Raw genomic sequence first — 26868 nt, 5'->3', positions numbered from 1 at the left:
TAAAATGAGGGTAAGGCTTGTACAGCATCACACTTCCCTTGTAAGAATTTTAAGTGCACAGTTCTGTGGGGTTAATTGCGTTCATAAACTGTGCAGCTGTTGGTGTGTCCCATCTCCTGAGTGGATAGCGAATTCCATCTCATAGCCTTCACTAAATCATGACTCCACAGACCCCTCCCCCCCTTATGAAATACAATGCAGCAGGCGACAGGTGGGGGTACCTGGCCGGCCCATGCCAAGGCACCCTGCAGAGAAATCTCTCCTGGTATAGGGAGGTTTATTTGGGGGAAGGGAGGGAGTGAGAGTTAGCATTTTGTCTAAGCTACGCTCCACAGTTACCTGGCAACGGCCAGGTGTACCAGATTCACTATAAAAGAGGCTGCTTGTCCCCTCCACTCTCTCTTTACCCTTGTCTTCTCGCCTGGTCCCCGCCTCCCCATTCCCCTCCCCCTCTCTCCACATGCTCATGGCGGCGGGCCTCTGCTCCTCTTTCTCTCTGCCTTTCTTGGTCTCTACTTGGAGAAGGGACGTGGAGAAGGGGGAGAGGCAGGCAGACTGGAGCAGAGCCATGAGGGCTGGGGGCGGGGTGGGGTGTGGGGAGAGAGGGAGAGGGGCCAATGATGACGTGAGCTGGGAGGAGCCTAGCAGAATCACCTGTATGCTAATACCTCCCTCAAGGGGGTCCTGGGAGCCACGCCCTGTTTGATTTGGCTGCTTCTTTCCCTCCTATAAATGGAACCCTAACGCCCTGCCCCTTCCACCCTTCCTTCACTCTTATTTTACTAGGAGTAAGGCTCTCAAAAGGCTTATCCCCACTGTGGGCAAGCGCCGTGGAGCCACACCCTTCTTGAAGCCTTCTTTTTTCTTTCTCTTTTGAGAGACAGGGTCTCACACGGCTGTCTAGGCAGCAAGCCTTGGACTTGCCATCCTCCTGCCTCTGTTTCTGGAGCAGTAGAACCACTTTATTTTTTGAGGCTGAATAATATTCCAAAGTTTGCTTTCTCTTGGTCTCCTGCCATCGTGACTCAGGGTACATGCATGGGTAGAGACACCTGCAGGGGGTCCTGTCCTTCCTGTTGGAGCCTTGGGAACTGGTTAATATTCCCAGGAACTCCTCTGCTGTTTTCCATAATGGTGATGTCCTCACACAGGTGGTTTATTTCTTCCTCACCCTTACCAACATGATTTCCCTCCATCCCTGCCCCCTGGGTTATACCACTGAATTTGCATCGTTCAGGTCCACAGGGAACAAGGGAAGACTGTTGGGTCTGCAGGGATGTGGGAGGGGCGGTGCTGCAGGTGGGAGAGCCCATGTAGCTTCCGGATGCAAATAGGTTTCATGTGGTTGATAACTGAAGTGCACCTGCGCGGATTCCATTGTACTCTTCATTATTGTAGGTATGGGATTTTTATAAAAGTGGTTTATTTTATGTGTATAAGTATGTGTTTGCATGTATGTGTGCACACTGTGTGTGTATCTGGTGCTCAAGGGAGGCCAGGTAGGATCCCTTGGAACTGGAGTTACATATGGCTGTGAGCTGCAGGGTGGGTGTGGGGAATGGAACCCCTGGTCTTCTGGAAGAGTAGCCAGTGTAACTTCTCGAGTCACAGCAATTTCTTTTGAGACAATGTTTCACTACATAACCTAGGGGTGAGAAGTAAGTTCTGAAGGGAAAGGAATTCTCAATCCTGAGGGCACAACAAATCAGCTCTCTTCCTCCTCCTCAGAGGAGTTTAAATGTGTGTGTGTGTGGGTCCAGACCTGAAGAATTTGCATTTTGACTAATCCTTGGGAAGTAGTGGTCCCTAAACAGCTTGAAGAAGCAGGGACCTTGATCTGTACAGTGAATGTAGGGGTTGCTGAGTACATGGGCCGGTAATGGATACAGCGGGTGGCCCAGTTCATCGATCACAGTAGCAGTGTGTGGTTGGCTGCTGGTGTGCTGGCCAGCAACAAATAGAGAACACAGGCACCACTCTAGACGGTTTTGATGAGGTTAGCCATGTTTGGAGGCACACACCTGTCATCTTTGCCCTCAGATGCTGAGGACTACATGGTGAGAGCCTGTCCCTAAACACACACACACACACACACACACACACACACACACACACACACACTTGTGCATGTGCATACACACATGCACATGTATGCATGTGCATACACACATGCACATGTATGCATGCATGTGCATACACACATGTACACACTTGTGCGTGCACACACACCGGCATGTATAACACATGTGAACATGTATACACACAGACACAGACACACACACATGCACAAACATGCACACACACTTTGCATGCACATACACACACACAGGCATGTATAACACATGTGAACATGTATACACACAGACACAGACACACACACAGGAACAGGGAGAGAGAAAGAGACAGAGAGAGACAGGCAGACAGACAGACAGACAGTCATTGAAGCTGTAACACTACTCATGTGGTATTTTGGGTAATTGATGATTCTTCCTCAGTTTCCCTATCTACAGAGAGCCCTGACATCACCCTCCACCTTGCATCCTGACTAGATGCTGGTTTGTGGGATTCAATGAGGTCACATTGTGAAGTGCCTGGCTTACAGAAAACATTCCATATTAAATATTTATTGTTGTTGTTATTATAAATAGCTGTGGGTGAGCAGGCAGGTCTCAGGGGCTCCTCTGGTGGTGGGTGTAGCCTTGCAGACTCCAAGGACCCAGCTGGGCTTTCTGGTGATTGGTTGATGATGTCTGCATGAAAGACAGGTGTCAGCTGCCCCTTGGGAGAAGTTGCCTTTTGATGTAGCTCCCCAAAGGGGTCACCCCGGTTTTTGGTTGAGCCCTAGGATAGGATCCGAGTTACTGGTTTGTGTCCAGGAAGAGGATGCTGGGAGCGCAGGCAGCAGGACTGGCTATTACTCCTGGGGTGAGAGTGGGGGTGGGGTTCTGACACAGCCCACCAGCTCTCTGGAATGAAGGTCCAGAGAGTCTAATCTGCTTTCTACGTATGCTGGGACCTGTCACCAGGTACTGGGGGGGCCTTTGCTATGGGATGGGTCTCTCCATCTTATGAGGCAGGTGTAGCTAAGAGTTACTGACTTCCTTCCCTCCAGGTACTGGGGAGTGCTTGGGTGGGTGGGTGTTGCTAGAGATGGGAGTGAGGAGAGAGTTCTGGGAGGGGAGCTTGGGTTGTTCCTATCTTGAAGAACCTGAAATAGCCCTTTGGTCCCTGCTTCTGCAGTGCCTTTGGATAGGAATCCGGTTGGAGTGCACGGGTTCAGCGTCTCAGGGGCTCTTGACTCCTGCGCCTGCTCTGTTACGCAGTCCCTAAATAGCTGCATTGACTCTTGGATCCCCTCCTTCTTACTCTCAGTTTCTGGATGTGGGCATTTCCTTTACTGGTGCAGCCTGGGCTCCTGGAGCCTCGGACTTTCCTCCTTCACCCCCACGTTCTCCATCTTTTTCTCCTGTGTCTTGCCATGTGGCACCTGCCGCTCACATATCTTTATCCTGCCCTGGCCAAGAGGAATGTCACCCTCTGAGGCACCTTCTGTAGTCTGCTGGCATCTCTGCACAGATAGACCTCTTGGCCCAGTGGTGGGAGCCCGTGGGTGCCCCTGCAGACGCCATGGCCAGCAGAGTCTGTGCTCTGTGCAAGACAAGTGGGGAGTCCAGTTCAGCACAACTCAGTAGCGAGTGCTGGTTCAAGCTTTGCGTGTCTGACACTGGGCAGTTCCTTTCAGGCACATTTAAGTACAGCACAATTTGGAAAAAAAAAAAGATTTTTGGATGATGACCAACTCAATCCTGTGTGTACAATAAAGCTTACGGCATGACTGCATTGAAACGTCTTTGTAAAGTCTATGTGACCCCTTCCAGAGAGATGGATTTTATAGATGGAGAGATAATACTTAAGATAAGGGGCCTTGGGAGGATGGCTGAGAAACATCTAAGAGTCTGGGGAGCCAGGTCTGAGGTCCCCAGGCTGTAACCATTCCCAGTCTTCTGGGTAGAAAACAGGTTTTACATCTCTTCCCTTGGAGGGACTACCCCATGATTTTAACATTCCTGGATTCCCTAGTGCTTATCTGTAAGCATACGGGCCTCATAACTTCCACAGGAGCCTTGTGCCAGAGTGGGAGGGCAAGGGGACAAGAAGGCTGGGTGTGCCTGCTGTAGAGCGCGGGCGGAGTCACATGTGCGGCTCTTCTGATGACCAAGGCCGAGTGGATAGTGCGGAGCTGTGGATACATTTCTGCCCATCCCTGGGGGGCAGGGTTCTTCTTGAGTATGCAGTCCTCTCTAGCTCTACTGGATGCTTGGATCTCTGGCCGGAAGGACCCACATCTCTTACCGGTGACCCATCCGGCACCCTCATTTCTGGTCTGCTGTCCTGAAGGCCTTTGGATGTGGTTGCTCTGACTGACCTGGACTGCAGTGAGTCTGGCCTAACCTTGCTCACACAACAGGCCCCCCTGAGCTTCCTCTGTGGAGGTGGAGACAGCCCTAAGAGCTGCCTTGTAAGACTTTTGAAGCTGGGGAATCTGTAGCCGGACCTCGGGGAGCAGAGTCCCAACCCGATGGGGTTCCATTAGCATCACCTTCATTGTTCCCAATACCCCTTTTTGACTCTCACTTTCCTCTTCACTAGAAGCTTCTAGAATTCCAGGAGCAACTTCTGGAAAATTCTGATACCGGGTGTACCAGCTTGGTGACTGTTGCGGGATATGGTTAGGATCTAGGTTGCCACTGTCCACCCTGTCCCCAGCTGCAGCCTCCACCCACTCTGAACCATGAGGCTGGAGCTTGGTGCTTTGTGGTGTGTGTGTGTGTGTGTGTGTGTGCGTGTGTGTAAATAAATGGGAGTAGGATGGAGAAGTGCCACACCTTAGATGACACCAAGCTGCCTGGCACATACCAGGTACCACCTGCCTTCCCATCTGCCCCTGCTTGGTTCACTCCGCTTTGAAACCACATGAGTTTTTTTCCAAGACTCTTTCGGGTGTCAGATGCTCACAGTGTTCTACATACCACATTGGGTCTCCCACAGCATTTGCTTCCAGAGTCCTCTCCCCTGTGATCCATGTCTACACCATCACTAAGGGGTAGGGACCAACCTCCACCATCAATCAGGCTGTCCTTTTCTTCTGGTCCCAAGGGTCTTGTTTCTAGTTGGTTTTCTCCTGGAGGGATGCCAAGGCGGGTGTTGGTAGATTGTTCAATGCCTCCCACTCTGGCCCCCGAGGCTGATGGACCGGAGATCTCCTTCTTTGCAGCATCAGCCTCCGGGAGCTGAAGGCCATCTTGCCCCTGGTCAACTTCAAAGTGAGCGGCATCAAGTTTCTCAAGGACAAGCTGGTGGTAAGTATGGCGGCTCAGCCGGGGATGCGGATTTAGGCTTGCTTAGTGCCTCACTCAGGAACCCATGCTGGCCTGGGGCTCTGTGGCATGGAGCACAACCGGGTCCTGTGCCTCCGGAGCACGTTAGTCCTGGTCCATCCAGTGGAACCCTGTGACTGTTAATGGGAGGATTTCCTGAGGAGGGAACAAGTGAAGACTATGTTGCTGGATGTGTGACTTGAAACTTCTGTGCAGATCTGCGTCAACCAGTCTGCCTTTCAGCATTTCCTGGACCTTCCTTTACCTTAGTCACAGGAGAACATGGGTCCTTTGCAAATTGCTGTGGCAGATGTCCCTGGAACCCTCTCGAGCCTTCGAGAGGGTTCCAGGGACATCTGCCATTGTATTTGTCCTTTCTCTTCAACAGCTCATTTTCCTAACTGTGGTCCTCCTTCTCTTCTCCCATCACTGAAGTAGGCTGTGCTCTTGAGCTGCGGGTGGGACGGCCAGCAAAGCCTCTCTGCCCCAGGAATGATGGGATGCAGGGGGCAAGGATGGATGGAGGAGAGGAAGGTGCCTCTTTGCCACGGAGAGACGCTGTCAGGAAATGAACACGTGATAGGAGAGCCCCCATAGGAGGTTCATCTCTCATATCAGTGTCATTCGTGGGATTCCCCTTGATGAACAACTTCATTCTTTTGAGTACTAGTGAGCTCCCGGGTCAGCAGACCTATGCTGTTCCTGACCCTGCCATTCTTGGACCTGCCCATCCCCCCATGCTCCCCCTCATCAAGACAGAAAGTAGGCGGGAGAGACAGAGAAGAGGAGGAAAATGTTATTACTAAGCCCTGTGCGGTTCTCTCTCTTTATACATACATACATACACACACATGTACACACACATATGTATGCATATACGCATGCACATATTTATTTATTTTGGCCTTGATCTCTCATTCCAAAAAGGACCAGTCATCCCCTGTGGGTCTTAGGCTAAGACTCTTCCCACCTGGGGTTCCCTGGAGCTTGAGGGTGTGGGTACCCTGTGTGTTCTCCCAGGCAGGAAACTTAAGGAATCGCTGCCTTCAGAGGACTTTGGGTTGACTGCAGCCGTTCCATCTTTGTGTGGAGGGCGGAGGCGTGATGGCGGACACGGCTGCGCATGCTCACATGGCTGCGCGTGCGCTTATCTTTGCCTTTTGTGCTTGCAGGAAATCGGCGCACAGAAAGACGAGCTCAGTTTTGAACAGTTCCACCTCTTCTATAAAAAACTCATGTTTGAGCAGCAAAAGTCGGTAAGAGGACCCTTGGCTCTTCTTGTGTTTCTGAGAAGCCCGCAGGAAAGGTGTGGCTTTCTCCAGAGTCAAGGCAGCACAGACGAGAGTGACCACCGTGGATGACTTCAGGGGACCGGCAAATGGCCGTGACCATGGTGGAGCTGTAGAAGACAGGATGGGCGATGGGGCTTGCTGATCTTCCTGGTGGGAATTCTGTGGCCATAAATTTGATCGGAACTCTTGAGTGTATGAAAAAAAATACAGTATAATGCACACCACGCTGTTAGATCACACAGGACAGGAATCTGGCAAGCTATTCATAGCCGTCTCTGAGTTTTATGATTTTATGAGTTTATTTTTGAGACAGGGTCTTCTGTAGTCCAGGCTGACCTCAAACTTCATGCCAAGGTGGCCTTGAACTTCCAATCCTCTCTCGTCTATCCCGTGAGTGCTGGGATTATAGTGAGTTACCCCAGGCAGGCTATAGGGTCAGGAGGGGGCAGGGCTTTGTATGTGCTAGACCGTACCCCTTAATCCTTACAAAGTTATTCAACTGGGGACCAAACATGTCTGGACCCTATGTGTATGTGCCTATGGAGGTCATTTTTATTCAAACCAGCATATCCCACTCCCTGGCCAAATAGGCATGTAGCCACATCACCATTAAAATGCATTCAGTCCAATTTCAAAAGTCCCCAGGGTCCTTCAGCCCCGAGACTGCTGTAAAATTCAGAGTCTCTTCTGAGACTCCTGGAATTATCTTAAAGCGTAAACTCCTATAAAATCAAAATAAAAAAAAGCAGATCACATGCAATTTATAGGGACAGAATATATGTTACCATGTATATAGTAAATATATGTAAATATGTGTATATATTAAATCTAGGACCACATATACATAACATACACTTTGCCACTGTCTTCTGTGTCCCTACTTGGATGCCTCATTAAACCTCACTTAAAGTCCCTTCTTAGCCACTTTCTGTTGTTGTAAAGACACCATGTCTCATCCCCAATCCAAGTTGTATTTCAGCTTACACTTTTTCATGTTGAAGTGACCTTGCTAGTAGCCCAGGCTGTCTTAGAACCTGCTATGTGGCTCAGGTTGGCCTCAAACTCTCCTCCTACTTCAGGCTCCCCAAAGCCTTAACTTTTTTTTTTATTACAACTTTAAAATAAGAAAATGTTTTTGTGTAGGCTTTTGTGCATGTTAGGAAGAGGAGAGAAGGCGAGGAAGGGGAGGGTGGATGGAAGAAAGGAGGGGGTGAGAAGGAGGAGAGGGAGTGGGGGTGGGGTGGAAGGATACACTGAGGTTTGTGGACTCTATTCTCCCTGGAATGTGCTTGGCGGAACCCTGTGGAAACATTCAGCCATGCCAAGGTCGCCCCCTAGTGTTCAGAATGCCACATGGCGCCTGAGTTGACATCTTATTCTTGGTTTGCCTTTTTAAAATTTAAAACCCAGAGTTTTAAGCTTTAAGTTTAAGAGTTTTAAGTTTTCTTCTTCTACTTCTGCTTTTCCTTCCTCTTCTTCTTCCACTTCTGCTTCCTCTCCTCTTTCTTCTCTTCTTTGTCTTCTATCTCTTCTTCCTCTTTCTCTTTTTCTCCTCTTCTTCCTTCTTCCTCTTCTTCCTCCTTCTCTTCCTCTCCCTCTTCCTCCTCTTCTTCCTCCTCCTTCTCCTCCCCTCCCTCCTCTTCTTTTTTTTTTTTTTTTTTTTTTTTTTTTTTTTTTGGTTTTCAAGACAGGGTTTGTCTGTGTAACTTGACTGTTCTGGAATTCACTTTACAGACCAAGGCTAGCTTTGAACCCAGGGATTTCCTTGCCTCTGCCTCCCGAATGCTGGGACTAAAGGCATGCGTATCCACCCCCCCCCCCCCCAGAGGATTGTTGACTTCTTAAAACCACCAGCCTGCCTATTGAACCCACCCACCCATATTGGGGTTCATCCATTCCTGCATCCACAGTTCTCTGACACCCCATCGAAGGAAGTGGGTCACTGACATCTCCTCCCCAGCCCTGCCCAGAAGTCTCCCCTCATTTATACTCAATAGAAGAGAAGATCTGAGCTGGGAGTTGTAATCGCCACTGCAGGTGGAAGACCCAGTCTGGTGGCTGCATGTTGTGACTCCGTGGTTTTAGGGTTTGAATAACACCATCCCAACCTACGCTGCTCCTGTACATATCAATGCTGCTCCTGTACATATCAATGCCTCCTTCAAAATTAGCAAATCGTTCTGGCTCCTGATCTCTGGGATAGGGTAGAGTGTTGGGTTTCCAGGGTCTATGGAGTTGTCATGGAAACCGATGATCCTTACATCTGAATCTAGGGAATGGGTACTTGCTTATCTGTAGCCAAATGGTTTCTGACTTTAAGTTACCAGTTCTTCCTTGTGTCTAACCACCTGCCTGCATTGCAGCTGTCAGGGCTCAGATGTTTTGGAAGGTTGGGCAATAGCAGGAAGATACATTAATTCTGCATGAAGCTAGGTGATAGTGTAAGCACAGATGACAGCTGGCATTTCTGTTGGCAGGCCACATGACAGCCACAGTGCGGAGCGCCTTACATTTTAATCCTGCTCTGAGCCCTAAGATAGGTTAGATGAAGAAATCAAAGCTCAGACGGGTGCCTTGCTGGAGGTTGATTGTCCCCAGCTGTAACTAGGGCTTCATATTTCCCAACTGTCTTTGATGCCCAGGCACGGATGCTTTCTGTTAAATTCTTAAATACCCTTATGGCAGAAATGATTTCAAGGGCCAGTGATAGGGCTAGTGGGCAAAGAGGCTTGCTGCCAAATCCGACAACCTGAGTTCGAGTCTATCATGGGACTCACATGGTAGAAAGAGTAAATTGAGTCCTGCTTGTTGTCCTCTGGCCTCCACATGTGTGCATGTTCATGCACACACACAAATAAGTGTGAAAGCAATAATGTAATACATTATGACCAAGAATACAGTTAACCCCATGTACCCAGCCGGCACCATTCGTAGCCGCCAACTTAGAGCTTTGCGAGTTCATTTGTGCCCCTTCCCTCCCTCCATCTTCATTCCTCTGTCAGTTCCTCTTCCCCTCCTCCTTCACTTTGTCTTTTGAGGCACAGTCTTACCATGTAGCTCAGGCTAGCCTTAAAGTCAGGATCCTCTGTCGCAATCTCCCTAGTGCTGGGGTTACCCTTATCACCACAGACGCCCAGCACTGCACCCAGCCGTTCATTTTCTTGTGTGGTCTGGAGGCAAATCTTCCTGCCATTTCATGGCTGGTCTGTTTCTGTCTCATCCTGGCCTCATTCTGGTCCTGTGATGTCCCCTGGGGTGAGAGCACATTCCAGGAAAAGTGAAAACTCTCAGGTCACAGATCCCCGAGAGGCCACCTGGGGTCAGGCCTGGGATCCTGTGCCCAGTAAGTCCAGCAGTTGCTCCATCCAGCGTGTTCATGGCCAGAGTGTCGGAAGGGAAGGGAACACATTCCCTGAGGCATCCTGATGGCTTGCTGGGCTGCTTTGGGGTGAGAGATGCAGATGATTCTAGCCTGAGGTAGCTGGGGATGGGGGACAGGAATCTTCAAACTTAAGTGAGAGGTGACACTCTGGTGGGTTTCTATCCTGGTGACAGTCCCTGGGCGCCTGGAGACTCATGGCTCCCCCCAAACCCCCTCAGAGGATGAGACTGTCAGCGTGCTGTGCTGTCCTCTGGCCCTGAGAAAGCTCAGCTCCCCATCTTCAGTCCTGAGGGCCTTGCTGTCTCCTCTCTCCCTTTAGTACGGCCCCTGTCCAGCTGGGGTCTTCCTTGAGCGTGAGGAGAATAATTCCTCCATTATTTAAATCAGTCATCTGACTTGAGCAGTAGCTGTTTGTGTGACCCAGGTGGGCCCTGTGGTTGGCACAGACGTGTCCTCTGACCCCACTGACATCTTCCTGGGGTGGACAGGCTCACAGATGTCTGGAGTCACCCAGACCCCAGTGTCCACCCACGCTTCTTATTAGATTAGATTTGACCACAGAGCCTCACCAAGAAATGCTTTCTGCATCCTGAATCGGCTTGTGAACCAAGTGCCAAATGAGACCAGTAATCTCCCTGCCACGCCTGATACCCCACCCTCTCAAAAGGAACACATGAGTTGGGGGCAGTGTTTCTGAATGTGAAGGGGTAGCTCAACCTTCAGGCTGGTGATGAGAGATGTTTCCAGACATCTTTCCAGAGTAGATGGCACACCCAAGTACCTGGGTACTCCCCGCCCCCGGCCCCACCTCTTCACCCCACCCCAGGCTATCCCCAGCCTGTGGATGGCCAGAGTACTTGGCTGTTGGAAGCAGAGCTGTTTATGATATCTGTCACAGGCCAGTGACTAGAGGGCCGTTTCCACCTACAGTACATCTCACCTTTACACAATCACTGTGTTTGACCAGGCAGGCAAGGTGGACAGAGCGTTTGCCAGGCTGTTAGCTGGAAACAGTCCAGGAGCGTGTGTGTATGTCTGTGTGTGCACACAAATGTGTGTAGGTATACCCGTGTGCATACATGTATCCCAATGTGTGTGTGAGTGCATATCTATATCTATACCTGTACGTGTGTATGTATGCACCGTGCTCAGCAAGTGCATACGCTCCTTTTCTGAAACACAGCAAGGAACACAGAACAGTGTAAGTCACCACTTGTTCCCGGGACCCCAGAACCTGGACAGAAGACCTCCAATGAGGAGAGACTGAGTTGTGACTCACGGTCTCAGTCCACTGTAGTGGGGACAGCCTAGTGGTGCTCCTGGAGTTGGATATGTGTGACAGAGATACTGCAGGCGGTCTCTAGTGGTGGTTTGTGTGTGTATGTGTGGTATATGTATGTGTGGTGTGTGCATGTGTGTTAATGTGCAAGTGTGTCAGTGTGTATGCATGTAGTGTATATGTATATGGCGTGTATGCATGTGTGTGTGGTGTGTATATGTGTGATGTCTGCTGTTTTGTTGATGTGGTATGTGTATGTGTGGTGTGTATATGTGTGTGTGGTGTGTATGTATACTATGTGTGTGTTGTATATTGTGTGTTGTTTGTGCGGTGTGTATGGTGTTTGTGATATGTATGTGTGTGTGTGTGTGTGTGTGTGTGTACAGTGCTAGGGATCAAACCCAGGTAAGCAGCTGTCTATCCTGAGTGTATCTCTAGGCTTTGTTTAAAACAACGATAACAACAATTTAAATGGCCTCCTTTCCTCCCTCCCTCCCTCCCAGCTCCCCTTCCCCACCCCCCTTCCATGGGACACCGGATGAGAGGGGTGTGTGTGCCATGGCATGATTGTAGAGACCAGAGGACAACCTGTGGCATTCCGTTCTCCTTCTACCCTGAGGAGCCCAGGAATCAAACTCAGGTTGTAAGGTTTGGCTGCAAGTGCCATTAACCTGCTGAGCCGTCTCTCTCCAGTCCACCAGCCTTTTCCTTCTTTCTTTTCTTTTCTTTTCTTTTCTTTTCTTTTCTTTTCTTTTCTTTCCCTTTTCTCTCCTCTTCTCTTCTCTTTTCTCTCTTCTCTTCCCTCCCCTTTTCTCTCTCTGTCTCTCTGTCTCTGTCTCTGTCTCTGTCTCTGTCTCTGTCTCTCTCTCTCTCTCTCTGAGTCAAGGTCTCCCTGTGTGCTCTGAGTCAGTCTTGAGGTCACGATCTTCCTCCCCTGCCTTAGCCTCCCAGTGCTGGGATTACAGTTTGTGCCACCACATTCAACATCACATTGATAAGTACATTTTACTTTTCTTTTTTCTACACCTGTTGAGACGCTGTGATTTCTGTTCCTGGATCAGTCTAGGCACTGTCCTACATGGGTGGGTTTGGCTCGTGCTGAGCCATCTTGGTTGTCTCAGTAACATTTCTATTGCATGATAAACACCATGGCCGAAAGCAACTTAGAGAGGAAAGAAAGGGCTTCTTTGATTTTACAGCTCTAAGGCTGCACTCCATCACTGAGGGAAGGAACTCAAGCAGGGCGGGAACTAAAGCCGAAGCCATGAGGGGTGCTACTGACTGGCTTGCTCAGCGTGCCCAGGGCCATCTGCCCAGGGGTGTCACCACTCGCCGTAGGCTGGGCCCACTTATATTAATTATTAATCAAGAAAATGCACTACAAGCTTGCCTGCAGGCAGTTACTCAACTGAGGCCTGTCTTCCCAAATGACTCCAGCTTGTGCAAAGCCGGCAAAAAACTAACCAGGGCACTTGCCTCGAGAAAATTTTTAAAGTAATTTTCCCTTTATTATTCTTCAGATTTATTTTATTTTATGTCCATGAGAATCTTGCTTGCAGGCACATATGTCACCATGTGTGTGCCTGGTACCCACAGAGGCCAGAGGAGGGCGTTGGATCTCTGGAAGCAGAGTTATAGATGGCTGTGAGCTGTCATGTCAGCTCTGAGAACCAAACCCGCATCTTCTGCAAGGGCAACAAACGCTCCTGACTGCTGAACCATTTCTTTGGCCCACTGATAACTTAACAGAAACCTCACTGGTATGAACTGATTTGTCCAGTGTTCTTATTGTCTGCACGTTTCTCGTTTCAGATCCTTGACGAATTCAAAAAAGACTCCTCTGTGTTCATCCTAGGGTGAGACACCTCTGACACGTGGCCGCTGTTCAGGGCCTCTGTGTCCTTGTAGCTCTGGTGGTGAGGGGCAGGGGGCAGGGGTGGGGGTGGGGGTACCATGTGCAGTTACTGACCCCAGGTTGTAGGACAGTATGAGCGAATGAACAGAATCCCTAGGATGTGGAGTGTTGTGAGGGAGGTCTAGAAGATTCTGTAGGCAGGACCATGAACTAAGATTCTTCCTGAAGCTTCAAGGGATGTGACAAACCAATAGGTTTCTCTTTTCTCCATCCCCGCCTCTTCTCTTCCGGATGTTTTCCTTCCCTCTGTCTCCTGCAGCTCTGGTCTTCTGGTTCCATTCTATCAGTCTGTGGACTCCACACTCTACTGTGCTCCTCAGACCTCCTAGAGCTCCCCAGTGCTGTCTGGGGCCCCTAAGACTCTTTGGTTGGGGTCCCTCTCTGAGCCTCTTATATCTCGACTTCGAGGGTCAGTGGTGTGCTCAGCACAGCAGGACTGGGGTTCGGGGTGGAGGTGGACCTCTCCTAGTAAATGTCCCTCTCTCTAACCACCCTGTGCCATTTCTCCGAGGGCAGGAACACAGACCGGCCCGACGCCTCAGCTGTCTACCTGCAGGACTTCCAGAGGTTTCTTTTACATGAACAGCAGGTGAGAGGATTGTGAGATGGGGTGTCAGTACAAAGTACTTTCCTGGATACCTGCTGTCATAGAACAGCTGTGTTGTCCCTGAGGTGGGGTGGGGCCTCAGACTGCTGTCCAGCACCACCGAGCCTCCTCAAATTCTCAGTCTGTCCCTCTCTCTTTGTTTCTCTCTTAGTTTTTCTTTGTTTATTTCTTTCTTTGTTTATTTTTTTATGATTCATTGCTTTCATGTATATGAGTACACTGTAGCTGTCTTCAGACACACCAGAAGAGGGCAGTGGATCCCATTACAGATGGTTGTGAGCCACCATGTGGTTGCTGGGAACTGAACTCAGGACCTCTGGAAGAGCAGCCAGTGCTCCTAACTGCTGAGCCATCTCTCCAGCCCCTTCCTTCCTTCCTTTCTTCCTTCCTTGAAAATAGATTCTTCTCTTGAACAATACATCCCGACTACAGTTTTTCTCTCCCAACTCTCCCAGCTCTCCCCCCACCTCCCCTCTTCTCCAGATCTACTTCCCACCCCTTTCCTCTTCAGAAAAGAGCAGGCCTCCAAGAAACAGTAGCTAAACAGGACAAAACAACATACACCAAGACACGGCAAAAGCCCTCATATGGAGGCTGGACAATGCCACCCAGTAGGAGGAAAGGAGCCTCAAGAGCAGGCAAAAGAGTCAGAGACACACCTGCTCGCACTGTTAGGAGTTCCACAGGAACAGCCAGGGAACAGCCAGGGAACACCCAGGGAACAGCCAGGGAACAGCCAGAGGACCTGGTGCACACTCACGCAGGTCCCCTGCCTGCTGCTTCAGTCTCTGTGAGCCCACAAAGTTTTTTAGTTAGAGCAGTTGACGGAGATCAAGGGGGTTCAGGTTGGAAAGGAAGAACATGGCGCACTGAATCCCTGTCAACACTTCCAATGAGCGAGCGAGGACAGGGGACTCTGCCAGGGCAGGCCAAATGCTCGAGGGCTTGAATAAGATGTCCCTCACCCTGGCCGGTGTCAGCTCCTCCCCTGGGGTCACCCCAGGAGTGTCATCCTAGAAGGCCATCCGTTCTGGATGGGAGTAAGTGCCTAGGTTGACCAAACGTGCAGGTCCTCTGGGCATGAGAGCTAAGTCTCCCCAGCTGACATCTACATGGTGGCTCCCAGTGTGGAGGAAGAGGCACAGGAGTTACTTGTTGAGATGTCATTATCTGATGGTGCAAGGTCACCCCAGTGTATGTGTGTATTCTTGGGCACCATGCTGGTGTCTGGCGAGCAGATGCTGTTAAATGTTCCCCTATGATACATGTTTTTGAGACATGTTTTACTAAGTTGCTCAAGCTGGCCTTGAATCCCCTCTGTGGCCCAGGCTGGCCTTGAACTTGCTGCCCTCTTGGCTCAACTTCCCGAATAGCTGATACAACAGTCCTGCGCCTTCACACTCCATGTTTGGGCTCTATCATAAAGATGTGCTATGATAGCATAGAAGCTAATGATCAGAGAGGCACGAGGTCAACAGCCGGGCGGTGGCAGGTGCTGGCTTGGTGTGCTGGCCATGCATACTACACCTGTCAGCTTGGGACACTGAATGCGGGTGACGGAGGAGAAGTTCTGTTTGCTTAGCCTGAGCTCCTAAGATCCAAGGATGTTAAACACAGTGGGTAGTGAATTTTGTTGGGCACAGTGTGCATGTGGCGGTCTAAGGACAGCTTGCTGGGACCACTAAAAGCTCTCCTCCTACCATGAGTGTCTCAACCATCAAATTTTAGGTTGCTGGGCTTGGTGGCAGGTACCTTTACCCTTAGGACACCTTACCATCCCACATTTGAATCCCTAGCATCTTGGGATTCTAAACTTCGTCTCTGCCCAGCCAGAGAGCAGCCTCTAGTTCTATTAGCACGTGCTTACGCCTTTTGATAAAAGTGTGTGCTTTGCAGAGGAAGGAGAGAAGGCTGTCCATGCCCTTTGAGACACCCAGGGAGTCAAGGTGTTTGCATCAAGTATCCTGTTCATGGTTCCCCCCACCTCCACCCCCACAGCTGAGGATGGAACCCAGGGCTAGTGCTCTACCACTGAGCTAAATCTCCAACTGCATGCTCCATGCTGTTAACAATCAGGGAACACACAGCCTGCTGGCTGTTTTGGTGTCTGTGGTCTGGGGAGATTTGTTAGTTAACCACAGTCCTGTGTTACTGAAGTAGGGTCTCGCCACTCTGTTTCAGTCTGTCTTTGGGCTTTTGTTCTTTCCGACATTCCCCGGTGTCACTTCCTCCCCAACCACGTGTTTATCTCAGATACAAGAAGAGATGCTGAAGAATGCTCGGAACCCAGAAGGCATTGGCCAGCCTTGGGCCTGTGGCGTCTTTCATCTTGTTGCCTGTGGATATTTGGGGTTTCAGTGTGCAGCGGGAAAACAAGCCATTGCATGTTATGTCCTCTTTTGGTTAAGAAAAGGTTTCTGCTGTGTGCTGAATCTGCTAGTGGAGCTGGATTTGTCTGTCTGGGTGGCTCTGCCTGGTTGACCCCTAGAGGAGGGGATGTGAGGTGTCCATCTAAGTTCTTTTTCCCAAGTTGAGTGATACGGAAACAAACCCTGCTTCCTATGAGCTATGGAGACCTGGGATCCTCTTGAAGTCATCCTTAGCCTGTGTCCTCTTCTCTAAGTGACAGTGACATTATGTGACTTGTTGGGTGGGGCAGACTAGAGGACCATACGGGGATGGGGCTGTTAGAACAAACTACCAGGAACTGGAGGTTTCCTGTAGTAGAGAGCACTGTGCTAAGCACACAACTGACTCCATATGGTCCTGTTTCCAAACTTGTGCAGTGCATAACTTTTGGGACTCTCATGGATGAGGACATACAAAGAAAGCATGTAACTTGTCACCTTGGCTGAGCAAGGGGAGAGGCACCCCAGTAGGCTGGCTGTATAGTTTTTTTTTTCATTGCTGTGACCAGAAGCAATTTCAATGGGGTAAGCTTTATTCTGGCTTAGTCTTGGATGGGCTATACCTCATCATAATTGGGAACAGCATGGTGACAGGAGTCAGGGCTGGTCACATGACCTCGCTAGTCAGGAAGTAGAGAACAGGAAGTAGGGCTGGAGTATAAGACCTCAAAACCCAACCCCAGCGACCTACTTCCCCTAGCAAGCCTCCTATCTCCGGAAGGTTCCACAGCCTTTCCAGACAATGGCCATGACCTGGGAACCCAGGTGTTCAAACACATGAACCTGTGGGGGACATTTTATAATCAAACTGTTAACCCTAGCAAGCCCACCACGGTCCCTGGGCTGTTTCATACTGACACCTGTGATCCCGTGCTCCAAGTTCTTGCCAGATCATGGTTTGTCGTTCCTTTACCGTTTAGGTAAAGCTTTATTGGGATGCAGCTATGCTGGTTTTCCTGTATTTGGCCTGTGGCTGTGTTCACACTGTGGTTGCTGCTGAATGATGGTGAGAACAGGTGACCCATGCGGAAGGCTCACCCCTGGCAAAGGCCATGCTGGGGGCTGGAGCCTCACTTGTGTGGCTCTGGATGATGACAAGCAGATTTGACATTGGGTGACGGTCCAGTCTTTGATCACCTTGCCTGTCCTCTGGTGACTTTGTGTTGTCTTTGACATCTTTAAGGAGCTATGGGCTCAGGATCTGAACAAAGTCCGGGAGCGGATGACCAAGTTTATCGACGACACAATGAGAGAGACCGCAGAGCCCTTCTTGTTTGTGGACGAGGTGAGTGGACTGGGGCTTGTCACAGTGAGCAGGACTTCTTTCATCCCTTCCCCTTAGAAGGTACCACTGTCAGATGTCCAGGGATTGACTCCACAGAGAGTGGTTTTCCCAGGATTTCCTGCCTTTCATTTTCCTGATTCTCTCCTGGGTGAGATTGCCTATTTCGCCACTAGAGGGCGTCCACTACCAGGGAGAAACCAACTAAACAGGACAAATGCTTGATGGTCTTGCCAGCCATTTCTGAACAACCCTACTTTGTAGAGGTGGCTGAGGAGGGTCAGAGGAGACGTGGGTTATCGCCTGCCCAGCAGGATTGTTTATGAGAGTTAAATGTACCTCTGGACCAGTCAGTGTTTCTGATTTTTTTTTTAAATGTCAGGTAAGGGTAGGTGGGAAAGTTCCTGGTCCCTTCTCTGCCTCTTTGTTTTTGCTGTGATGGGAACTGAACCCAGAGCCTTCGGCATGCTAGGCAGGTGCTCTACCACAGACCTATAACAGTGGAACTCGTTTTTTACTGTTAATTTTGTCCCCCCTCCACACCCCCAGTAGCTCACAGGACAGTCTTAAGTATAGGTCCTGGTCTGCCTTCTTATTTGAAGCAGGGTCTCTTCGTGGCTGCTGCATACCAGGCTCACGGACCCTGGGGCTTTTGGGGATCTTCCCCCATCTCCACTTTATATCACAGTGGAGGATCACGGGATTACAGCATGTACCACCACATTCAGCTTTTTGGGAGGGGGGCTCTGGGGTTCAAACTCATGCCTTCATGCTGTCTTTACCCATGAAGCCATGTCTCCAACCCTCTTCTCTTCTCTTTTATTTTTTAAAGCTGCCAGGAGTTGGGCTAGGAAACTGTGTCCCTTATTTTCTGTTTCCATTTTAAGTTCAGCATTTCTCAGTTTTGAACTCAGGGCTTTGGACACATTAGCCAAGCATCCTACCGCTAAGCTAATCCCCAGCCCCCGCCCCCCTTTTCTTTTTGCTTTGAGGTGGGTTCTCAGTAATTTGCCCAGGCTGGACCTGAACTCCCTGTAGCCCAGACAAGCCTTGACTCTAATCCTCCTGAGCATCCCAGATCACAGACCTGAGCCCCCAGGCCTGTTGTCTTTCCACCCTTTGATGTTCTCATATCTGTAATGTTCTGTCTCTGAAACTGTGTTGGACTCACAGAGCGTTAGTTGCTGGTGTGACAAAGCTTCTGTGTAGGCAGCCAGTGTTCTGGCAGCAGCAAATATTTGGGGGACACATGTTTAAAGGGAAGTGATGGGTAGCTGCTTATGTTGAGAAATGTCTTAGGGTTTTACTGCTGTGAACAGACACCATGACCAAAGCAGCTCTTATAAGGACAGCATTTAATTGGGGTTGGCTATAGGTCAGAGGTTCAGTCCATAATCATCAAGGCGGGAACATGGCAGCATCCAGGCAGGCACGGTGCAGGAGGAGCTGAGAGTTCTACACCTTTATTTAAAGGCTGCTAGTGGAAGACTGACTTCTGAGCAGCTAGGATAAGGGTCTTAATGCCACGCCCACAGTGACTCACCCACTCCAACAAGGCCACACCCACTCCAACAAGGCCACACCCACTCCAACAGGGCCACACCCACTCCAACAGGGCCACACCCACTCCAACAGGGCCACACCCACTCCAACAGGGCCGTATCTCCTAACATTGCCATTGCCTGGGTCGGAGCATATACAAAACATCACAAGATGGCGGCAATCTGAGCCATTTTTATTGAAACGTTTGGAAACCGATGTCTGGGGACCATCTATAGGTTTCACAGGTCAGAGCAGCCTCGCCTGGCTGCGTGGGCGCCATCTAGGAACAAGTAGACTCCCTGCCTCCGTGCCACGGTGACTACATGTTGGTTGTCTCTTTCAGTTCCTCACGTACCTGTTCTCCCGTGAGAACAGCATCTGGGATGAGAGGTACAATGCAGTGGAAATGCAGGACATGAACAACCCTTTGTCCCACTACTGGATCTCCTCTTCCCACAACACGTGAGTTTCCGGATGAGCCCAGGCTGGCTCAGGCAGATCTGGCTGTGAAGGGGTGGGGAGGATCAGGAGAAGGGGGCGGGGAACACAGCTCTCTTTCTGGCTAGTACCTATGGCCTTTAAAGCAAGTTCACAGAGCTGGAATTTTATGATTTGGTCACCACACCATCAAAATTCACTCAGCCAGTGAGTTGGTGTTTGTGGAACATCTGACACGGGCCAGGCTCCCCGCCTATGAGGTATGGTGACTCCTCAGTGAACGAGGCAGCCGAGGTCTCATTCTAGGTTGCGTGGAGAGGAAGATTTCCACTAAATGTCAGCCTTGGGCATCAGCTTCTGGCTGAACAGGGGGCTGGGTGAGAAGGAGAGTTTCATGCTGAGAGGAGCATGTGCTAAGGCCCTGGGGCAGGAACAGCTGGGAGGCATTTTTAAGGCTAGAGTGAAGAGTCTGGGAGGGTAGCAGCAGGCTGGAAGGCCAGTCTAGGCAGAAGCTCGTAAGTCACAAGAGAGTCTCAGGGAGCTTCCGGCCACGTCACCCAGAAAGTGACCCGGACTCATCCACTTCTTTGGGTAATGATGCTGATCACAAATGAGCAAGGGAGTAAGCAGGGATGCTGCCTCCCAGCCTCAGTGTTCAGTCGGCCTTTCAGGATGAGGGTTTGACTTCCAGCCTGCAAAGTCCTCTTTCAAACGGGGCCTGAGCAAGTTCCCCGGTGTGTCATTCTCTAGGTATTTGGGAAGGTGACACCTTTTCCAGGGGAATGGGTAGGTGGCACATCTCGAGTTCGTACCTTAGGATGGTAGATTCTCTGAGCCTAGAGACAGCTGAGGAACGTTCTGAGAGGGAAGGTGGTCTGGACAGAAGGCAAGGCAATAATAAGTTGTCTTTAGAGACATCAAAAGCTCTCTTAAATAACTTAATCAATAAATGCTCCAGCAGAGGAATGGATAAAGAAAATGTCATTTCTATGTAATGCGTATATATGTAACACATATATCACGCTAGAACTTTGTGAGGGCTGTGGAGGAAGTAAGAAGTCATGACATTTGCAAGGATATGGCCGGAGCCATAAATCACTATGTTGAGTGAAATTAACCAGATCCAGAAACATGATTACTGCGTGTTTTTTTAAAAAAGTTATTTTATGGTAGTTTTGCTGACTAGGTCCACGGCATTATAAATTCTACGAGGACTTGCTGAGCCTGCCTACACTGGCTCAGATCTCAGTGATGAAGCCCTATTTCTGCTGGGGTCATCAGCACACACTCTGGTTCCTCTTTGCTCCTGACACCCTCAGCCCAGGTCTCCCAGAAGGACCATGCTGTCTTCATTGCATTCAGATTGCTTAGGTCGCTACTGCGCACATCTTACTGGTGGTTCTAAAGCCATGCACACATGAGTAAATGTGTTCACATGGCCTCAGGGTGGCACGCGTGTAGCGCAGACCTTAACTGAGTGTTTCTAGATCAGAAGATCTTGGGCTCAGACGGTCTCCAGGCGTGAACTGTGTACAGGATCGCCTCCCTGACTTGACTCATTCTGACCCTCAGGTACCTTACCGGGGACCAGCTGCGTAGTGAGTCCTCCACAGAAGCGTACATCCGCTGTCTGCGCGCTGGTTGCCGCTGCATTGAGTGTGAGTTTTCTGTCTTGGCCAAGATGATGCAATAAGCAAAGCGACCACCCTCAGTGTTTGCTCATTGCTTTTATTTATTTTATGTGTGTGTGTGTGTGTGTGTGTGTGTATAAGACTTCAGTTTTGGTGGAAGATGTGGAGGGAGACAGGCCGAGAAGCACCCATGCAGGGGGCTCTAGGGATGAAGGTGACTGAGGATTTTTTTTTCCTAGAAGATAACTGTCCCCAAGCAAAAGTGACATCTGTCTGGGCAATAGGTTGGCACACCTAGAAAGAGTCTTGATACAGTGGGAAGCAGGGGACTAGCAGCAAGGGTCGCTCTCTGCTAAGGGGAACACAGACACATACCAGTTAGCATGACACACCCAGGAGCCACGTGTCTGTAGGTGAGACCCCGAGAGCAAGCATGAGAGGGATCGTCAGGGACAGTCTGTGGGTGTGCAGGTGGCAAAGCCTTGCTTTTGTCTGACTTTTCCCCTCACCTCTTTGGCTCTTTTGTGTGCGTGTGTGCATACATACATGTGTGTACATGCACACATGAGTAAATGTGTTCACATGTGTGTATATTAACATGTGGATAACACCAGAGGTTGACAGCAATTGTTTTCCTCAGTCACTCTATTTTTAAGAAAGGGTCCCTCAGAGAACCTGTAGCTCTAGTCTAGCTAGTCAGCTTGTTTCACAGATCCCTTGTCTCCACTTGCCCAGTGTCTACATGGGTTCTGGGATTTGAACTCTGGCCCTCATGCTTACAGAGTAAATACTTTATCCCTTGAACTATCTCTCCAGCCCACCATTGGCTCTTTCCTTCCCAGCCTCATTCTTTCACCAAAGCTCTTATATGTCTGGATCAGTTAGCATCCTGTCATGTAAGACGACGGAGGTGATGAGCTTTTAATGGCAGGTGTATTGTTCTGTATCTTGGGTTGGGAACATTGCTTTGGGCCTTTATCAACAGGCCATGGCAAGAAAATGCAGTAGAGCAAATGCTTCCACCATAAGGTAGAAACTGGGAGAGGACAAGGAAGAGGCTGGGGTCCCACAGTGCCTTTCAACGACACAGCCCTCAATGATGCTACCCTAGGAACCAAGCTGGGTGACACTTTTATAAGCCATAGCCAGGTATGTGGCTAAGAAAATGGCCCAGACCATTGATGGCACCTCAAGTGTTTCAAACCTGTTCATTCTGGGCCAAAGATTAGTAGCAGTTGTTCACGGGCTTCCTGGGTTTGTGCTTTTCCCTCTGGACGAAAGCTGTGAGAAAATAAGTCAGAAGTCACCAGTTTCAGTATCCTCAGGACTGTTACATCTCCTTCAGTCTTATTTCCATTTGCATAATTTCCTGAACCTTTACAAATCAGTCTGTTTCTACTGGCCAAAGAGGGGAGCCTTAAATAGCTGACACAAGAAAATAAAACCCATTTTGAGTATTTTATGATGAACAGCTCACTAGAAGGAGTTTCTCAGGGAGCATGTGGCATTCTGCAAGCCTATTGAGATGACCATGGACCTGTGGGTGAACCCGGGTCAGCCTTGGGAACAGAGCTGATGTGTGTACCAGGGTCTAACCTCATGGCCTCAGCCCAACATGTGTCTTGCATACCTGTTCACTCTTGGTGGCCGTGGTTGATGGTGGCTGATGCTGAGGACCTGTGTTTTCCCCTCAGTGGACTGCTGGGATGGGCCTGATGGGAAACCTATAATTTACCACGGCTGGACACGGACCACCAAGATCAAGTTTGATGACGTCGTTCAGGCCATTCGGGACCACGCCTTTGTTACCTCTAGGTCAGTGGCTGATTTCCTATAAGGGCTATAGGGGGGAAAGCTGCTAGGATTGGGCACACAGACAGACAAACAGACACAGATACACACACAGATACACACACACATGCATATGCACATTTCCCACTGCTCCCAATCCCTGGGGAGCTTCGGCTCCATTTGGCTAGTTACTGTCAAATGACCCTTGTGTCCTTAAGAAATGATAATGGTCCTTAAAAATATGTTCATTATCTTAATTATGTGTGTGTTTGGGGGTGTGTGTGTGTGCATGACTGCAGGTGCTGGTGTAGGCCAGAGGCATTGGCTCTCCTGAAGCTGGTGGCTGGGGGCTGCCTGAGGTTGGTGCTGGGAACTGAACTGAGGTCTTCCGAAAGAGCAGTATGATGAACTCGCTCTAATGTTCAGCCGTCTCTTTGGACTAGAACCCATGAGTTCTAGATGCTTTCTTCCAGTTTGAGTCCAGTGTAACCAGATTTCTGGCTTCTTTATTGGGTTCTTCTTCCTACCACCTTTCTGTACCCCAAACCCTTTAAACCCTCGTTCCCCCCAACACCAGGTAGGAGAGAAAGGAGGTTAGAGGGGAAAGGGGGTGCTGATCTTGTTAGACTCTTTCCTGCCGATTAGTGGTGTTGAGATCCTTGGGGCAAGTCCAGTCTTTGTCAGCAGGAGATCCAGTTTTTTTTCCTATCTCTTTGCTCATGGCCATTCACAAACTGCAGCAACAGCAACCAGCTTTAGCCTCTACTTCTCTCAGGTTCTGGCCTTTTTTACACCCTCTCAGGAGTCCCCAGAATTCCAAACATAAACTCTCTTCAGCTGGCAGAGTCACTCCCCTGGCAAAGCACAAGACAAATCACAGTCAGCTGCTGTGGACAATTGGAAGCACCCCCGTATCCCATACCTGGGATTGAAACAAAAACATACTCCAATAACATTCCCGAGCTTTTAAAGACACCAAAATTCTCATTATAGTCCAGCTCTGTGAATGGTCAGCCTTTGTCTGACCATTAAGACAGAGTCTCCAGCCCAAGCTGGCTGGAACTCATCATCTTCCTAAGTTAGAATTGGTAGTGTGAACTATAGAACTGCTCCTATCAAGATAACTATGTAACTAGATTCTACAGTATCCCCATTACCAGAGGGATACAGAGGCAGTTTTGACATTTTAACAGCTATGGTGATGATCTTATGGACCTCATAGGATCATGGGACTAAATGACGTCAGGTGTGCTGAGTGCTAAGCCCCAGGCATGGTCAGCATTCAGTAAACAGATGTTTCTGAGGTGATTCCTGCCTGGATTCCTTGGATCAAGTTGTGGGGGGGCTGGGCTGAGACAGTGATGCTGTAAGCATCTTTCTCCTCAGGAAATCTTTTAGTCGGACTACAGGGCTCACATACATCCTTCCCCATGTAGCCTCAGCCCCTCCTTGGGCATTCCTTCCTCCATCAGCCACTGAAGCCCAGAGGGACCATGCATTCCCAGAGATGGTCAGTGCCTACTCAGACTTTGTTAGCTTCCTGTCATGATGAAAAGATGCTGCCATGATGGATTTATAAAGGGAGGGGCCTCATCTGGGATCATGCTTCGGAGATCTCAATTACTGACCTACTGCCCACCCTGCCCTGGCGCCTGAGAAATGGGTATTTGTTGATCAGCAGAGGCAGTTATGGAAGGTCCCTGCATCCTGTCCCCCGCTGACTCTGTCCTGTGTCGTCTGCAGCTTCCCCGTGATCTTGTCTATCGAGGAGCACTGCAGTGTGGAGCAGCAGCGTCACATGGCCAAGGTGTTCAAGGAAGTGTTAGGAGACCTGCTGTTGACGAAGCCCACGGAGGCCAGTGCTGACCAGCTGCCCTCACCCAGTCAACTTCGTGAGAAGATCATTATCAAGGTAGGTATGTGTGACTACCTGGGATGGCTGCCATTAAGGGGACATGTCAGAGGTCTGGTGTTGGACTCCAGGTCCCATCTTCCTTTACCATCTCTTTGATCTAGGTAAAAACTTGATCATTTAACCTCTGGGTGCCTCTGTATCCCTCTGGTAATGGGGATACTGTAGAATCTACTTACACAGTTACCTTGGTAGGAGCAGTTCTGGGTGGGTATGAGCCCATACTACCAATTCTAACTTAGGAGGATGTTGAGTTCCAGCCAGCTTGGGCTGGAGACTCCATCTTAGTGAGACCCTGTCTTAAAGCAAATGGAACCTGTAGTTGTTCATTCATGGGTCTGTGAGTTGGTCTTGTGTGAGCATTGGGGTTCCAGTGCCTCAGGCCCCATTCCTGCCCTTGGGATCTCTCAGACTATGTGGGATGTGGACAGCTGCTTAAGAGGGTTTGAGTGACAGTGGGTTGCTGGGACTGGTGTTCTTGTTCTATGGAGGCGATGTGTGAATTTTATCGGTCTTTGGGGGCAGCATCAACATTTGCATGCTTGTGTTGTTAGGATAAAGAGACCAGATAAACAGTGAAATAAAGCATGCACAACTTTATATTTCTCACACAAGGTAGGGTGTTATAGTCGCTTTGGGCTTTGGTCCCCAAGTGATTTGGGACTAAGGACCCTATCTATAGGGCTGGGATTGTCAGTGGGGTTTCCACAGGTACCCAGGAAGTGTGAATTAAAATTTAGCATGGAGGACGGGACCTGGGAGATTGGATGGGGAAATACTGCAACTTCTTAACCTTATAAGCAACAGTAACAGTTCTTCCCTTTCACTCAGTCCCCACCTCCCGAAAAAGCACAACCTCCTAGAGAATAAGAAAACAGAAGCAGGTTTCCAGCTGGAAAGGAGTCAGGGATGGGCTACAGGTGGAGAGGCAGAGAGGACGTCTCTGAGGGAGGAGAGGCCTCCTAGCACAGAGCTGAGATTATATGATGAGCCTGTAATCCACCAAAGGTAGAGGTGAAGAGAGCAGTGCATGCTGGGTGGCTGACGGTGGATGAGTTCTTGTCACTTCAAAGACATGGGTCTTGCGTGAGGAGGGCTATGTGAACTTTCTCCCCTTCAGCATAAGAAGCTGGGCCCCCGGGGTGACGTGGACGTCAATGTGGAGGACAAGAAAGATGAGCGCAAGACCCAGGGCGAGCTGTATATGTGGGACTCCATCGACCAGGTGGGTGTGGGTCCCTCCTCCCCTCACAGAGCTGTGGGTGCTCACTCTCAGCTGTCCTAGGCTTCTACCGTAAAGTCTGGCGCTGTCTCTGCCTTTGCCCCATTTGGAGCCATGTGATTTGTCTTCTTTATGACATTATAATGTTTGCAAATAATTTCATATTCAATATAATAAGTACTTATACACAGACCAATGCCATGGACCCTGGATTCATAACCCTCCCACTATGCACCACAGCTGAGGGCTCCTTACCTCCCGTCCTACCTTGACCTCACGGAAACCTTTCCCGAGTAGGAGCATCTGCTATAACTGCAGAGACCAGGGCACCCACAGTGCTGTGACACCGTCAGCTCCTGTGGATCTTCTTACTGCGTCACCCCCTGTCCACTGTGTTACAGGAACCCTTTTGGAGGGTTCAGTCTGTGGCTGCGTGGCTCTGTCGCTGCTTCTGTGTTAGTTCACAGTGAGGCAGAGCATCACGGCAGGGACCTGTGAGTGTGAACAAGCCAAGTGCCTCTCTCACCTCATGGTGGATGGGGAGGCAGAGAAGATGAGAGGTCAGCCCTTCAGAGCCATATAGCCTCATCTCCTCAGTCAGGCCAGCTCCCAACAGTCTATGGACTTACGAACTTATCAATGAATTGATTAACCCCTTCATGGCGTGGGTCGTTCCCAAAGCCCTATTGGTTGACAAGCAACTCTGTAATGCATAGTCCTTAAAAGAACAGGCTTCGCATTAAGCTATAGCATTCACTAATGTCCTTTTCCTGTCACATATATTATCAG

At 49.7% G+C, this 26868-nt stretch overlaps 1 protein-coding gene across 1 annotated transcript in view; it reads left to right on the top strand.

Moving 5' to 3' along the window:
• Window positions 1-26868, top strand: part of Plcg2 (phospholipase C gamma 2) — a 134649-nt gene that overhangs the window by 59536 nt on the left and 48245 nt on the right. Inside the window, exons 6-15 of the mRNA XM_052167117.1 lie at window positions 5276-5360; window positions 6551-6634; window positions 13144-13187; window positions 13763-13835; window positions 17445-17546; window positions 19429-19547; window positions 21096-21181; window positions 22849-22969; window positions 24689-24857; window positions 25978-26082. Coding sequence (XP_052023077.1) covers window positions 5276-5360; window positions 6551-6634; window positions 13144-13187; window positions 13763-13835; window positions 17445-17546; window positions 19429-19547; window positions 21096-21181; window positions 22849-22969; window positions 24689-24857; window positions 25978-26082 — 988 coding nt within the window. The remainder of the gene's footprint in view (window positions 1-5275; window positions 5361-6550; window positions 6635-13143; window positions 13188-13762; window positions 13836-17444; window positions 17547-19428; window positions 19548-21095; window positions 21182-22848; window positions 22970-24688; window positions 24858-25977; window positions 26083-26868) is intronic.

Source organism: Apodemus sylvaticus, chromosome 21 (assembly GCF_947179515.1).
Source record: "Apodemus sylvaticus chromosome 21, mApoSyl1.1, whole genome shotgun sequence".
In the NCBI taxonomy this organism is placed as follows: Eukaryota; Metazoa; Chordata; class Mammalia; order Rodentia; family Muridae; genus Apodemus; species Apodemus sylvaticus.
The sequence above is the reverse complement of the archived record's forward strand: the minus strand, read 5'-3'. Positions and strand labels throughout refer to the sequence as shown.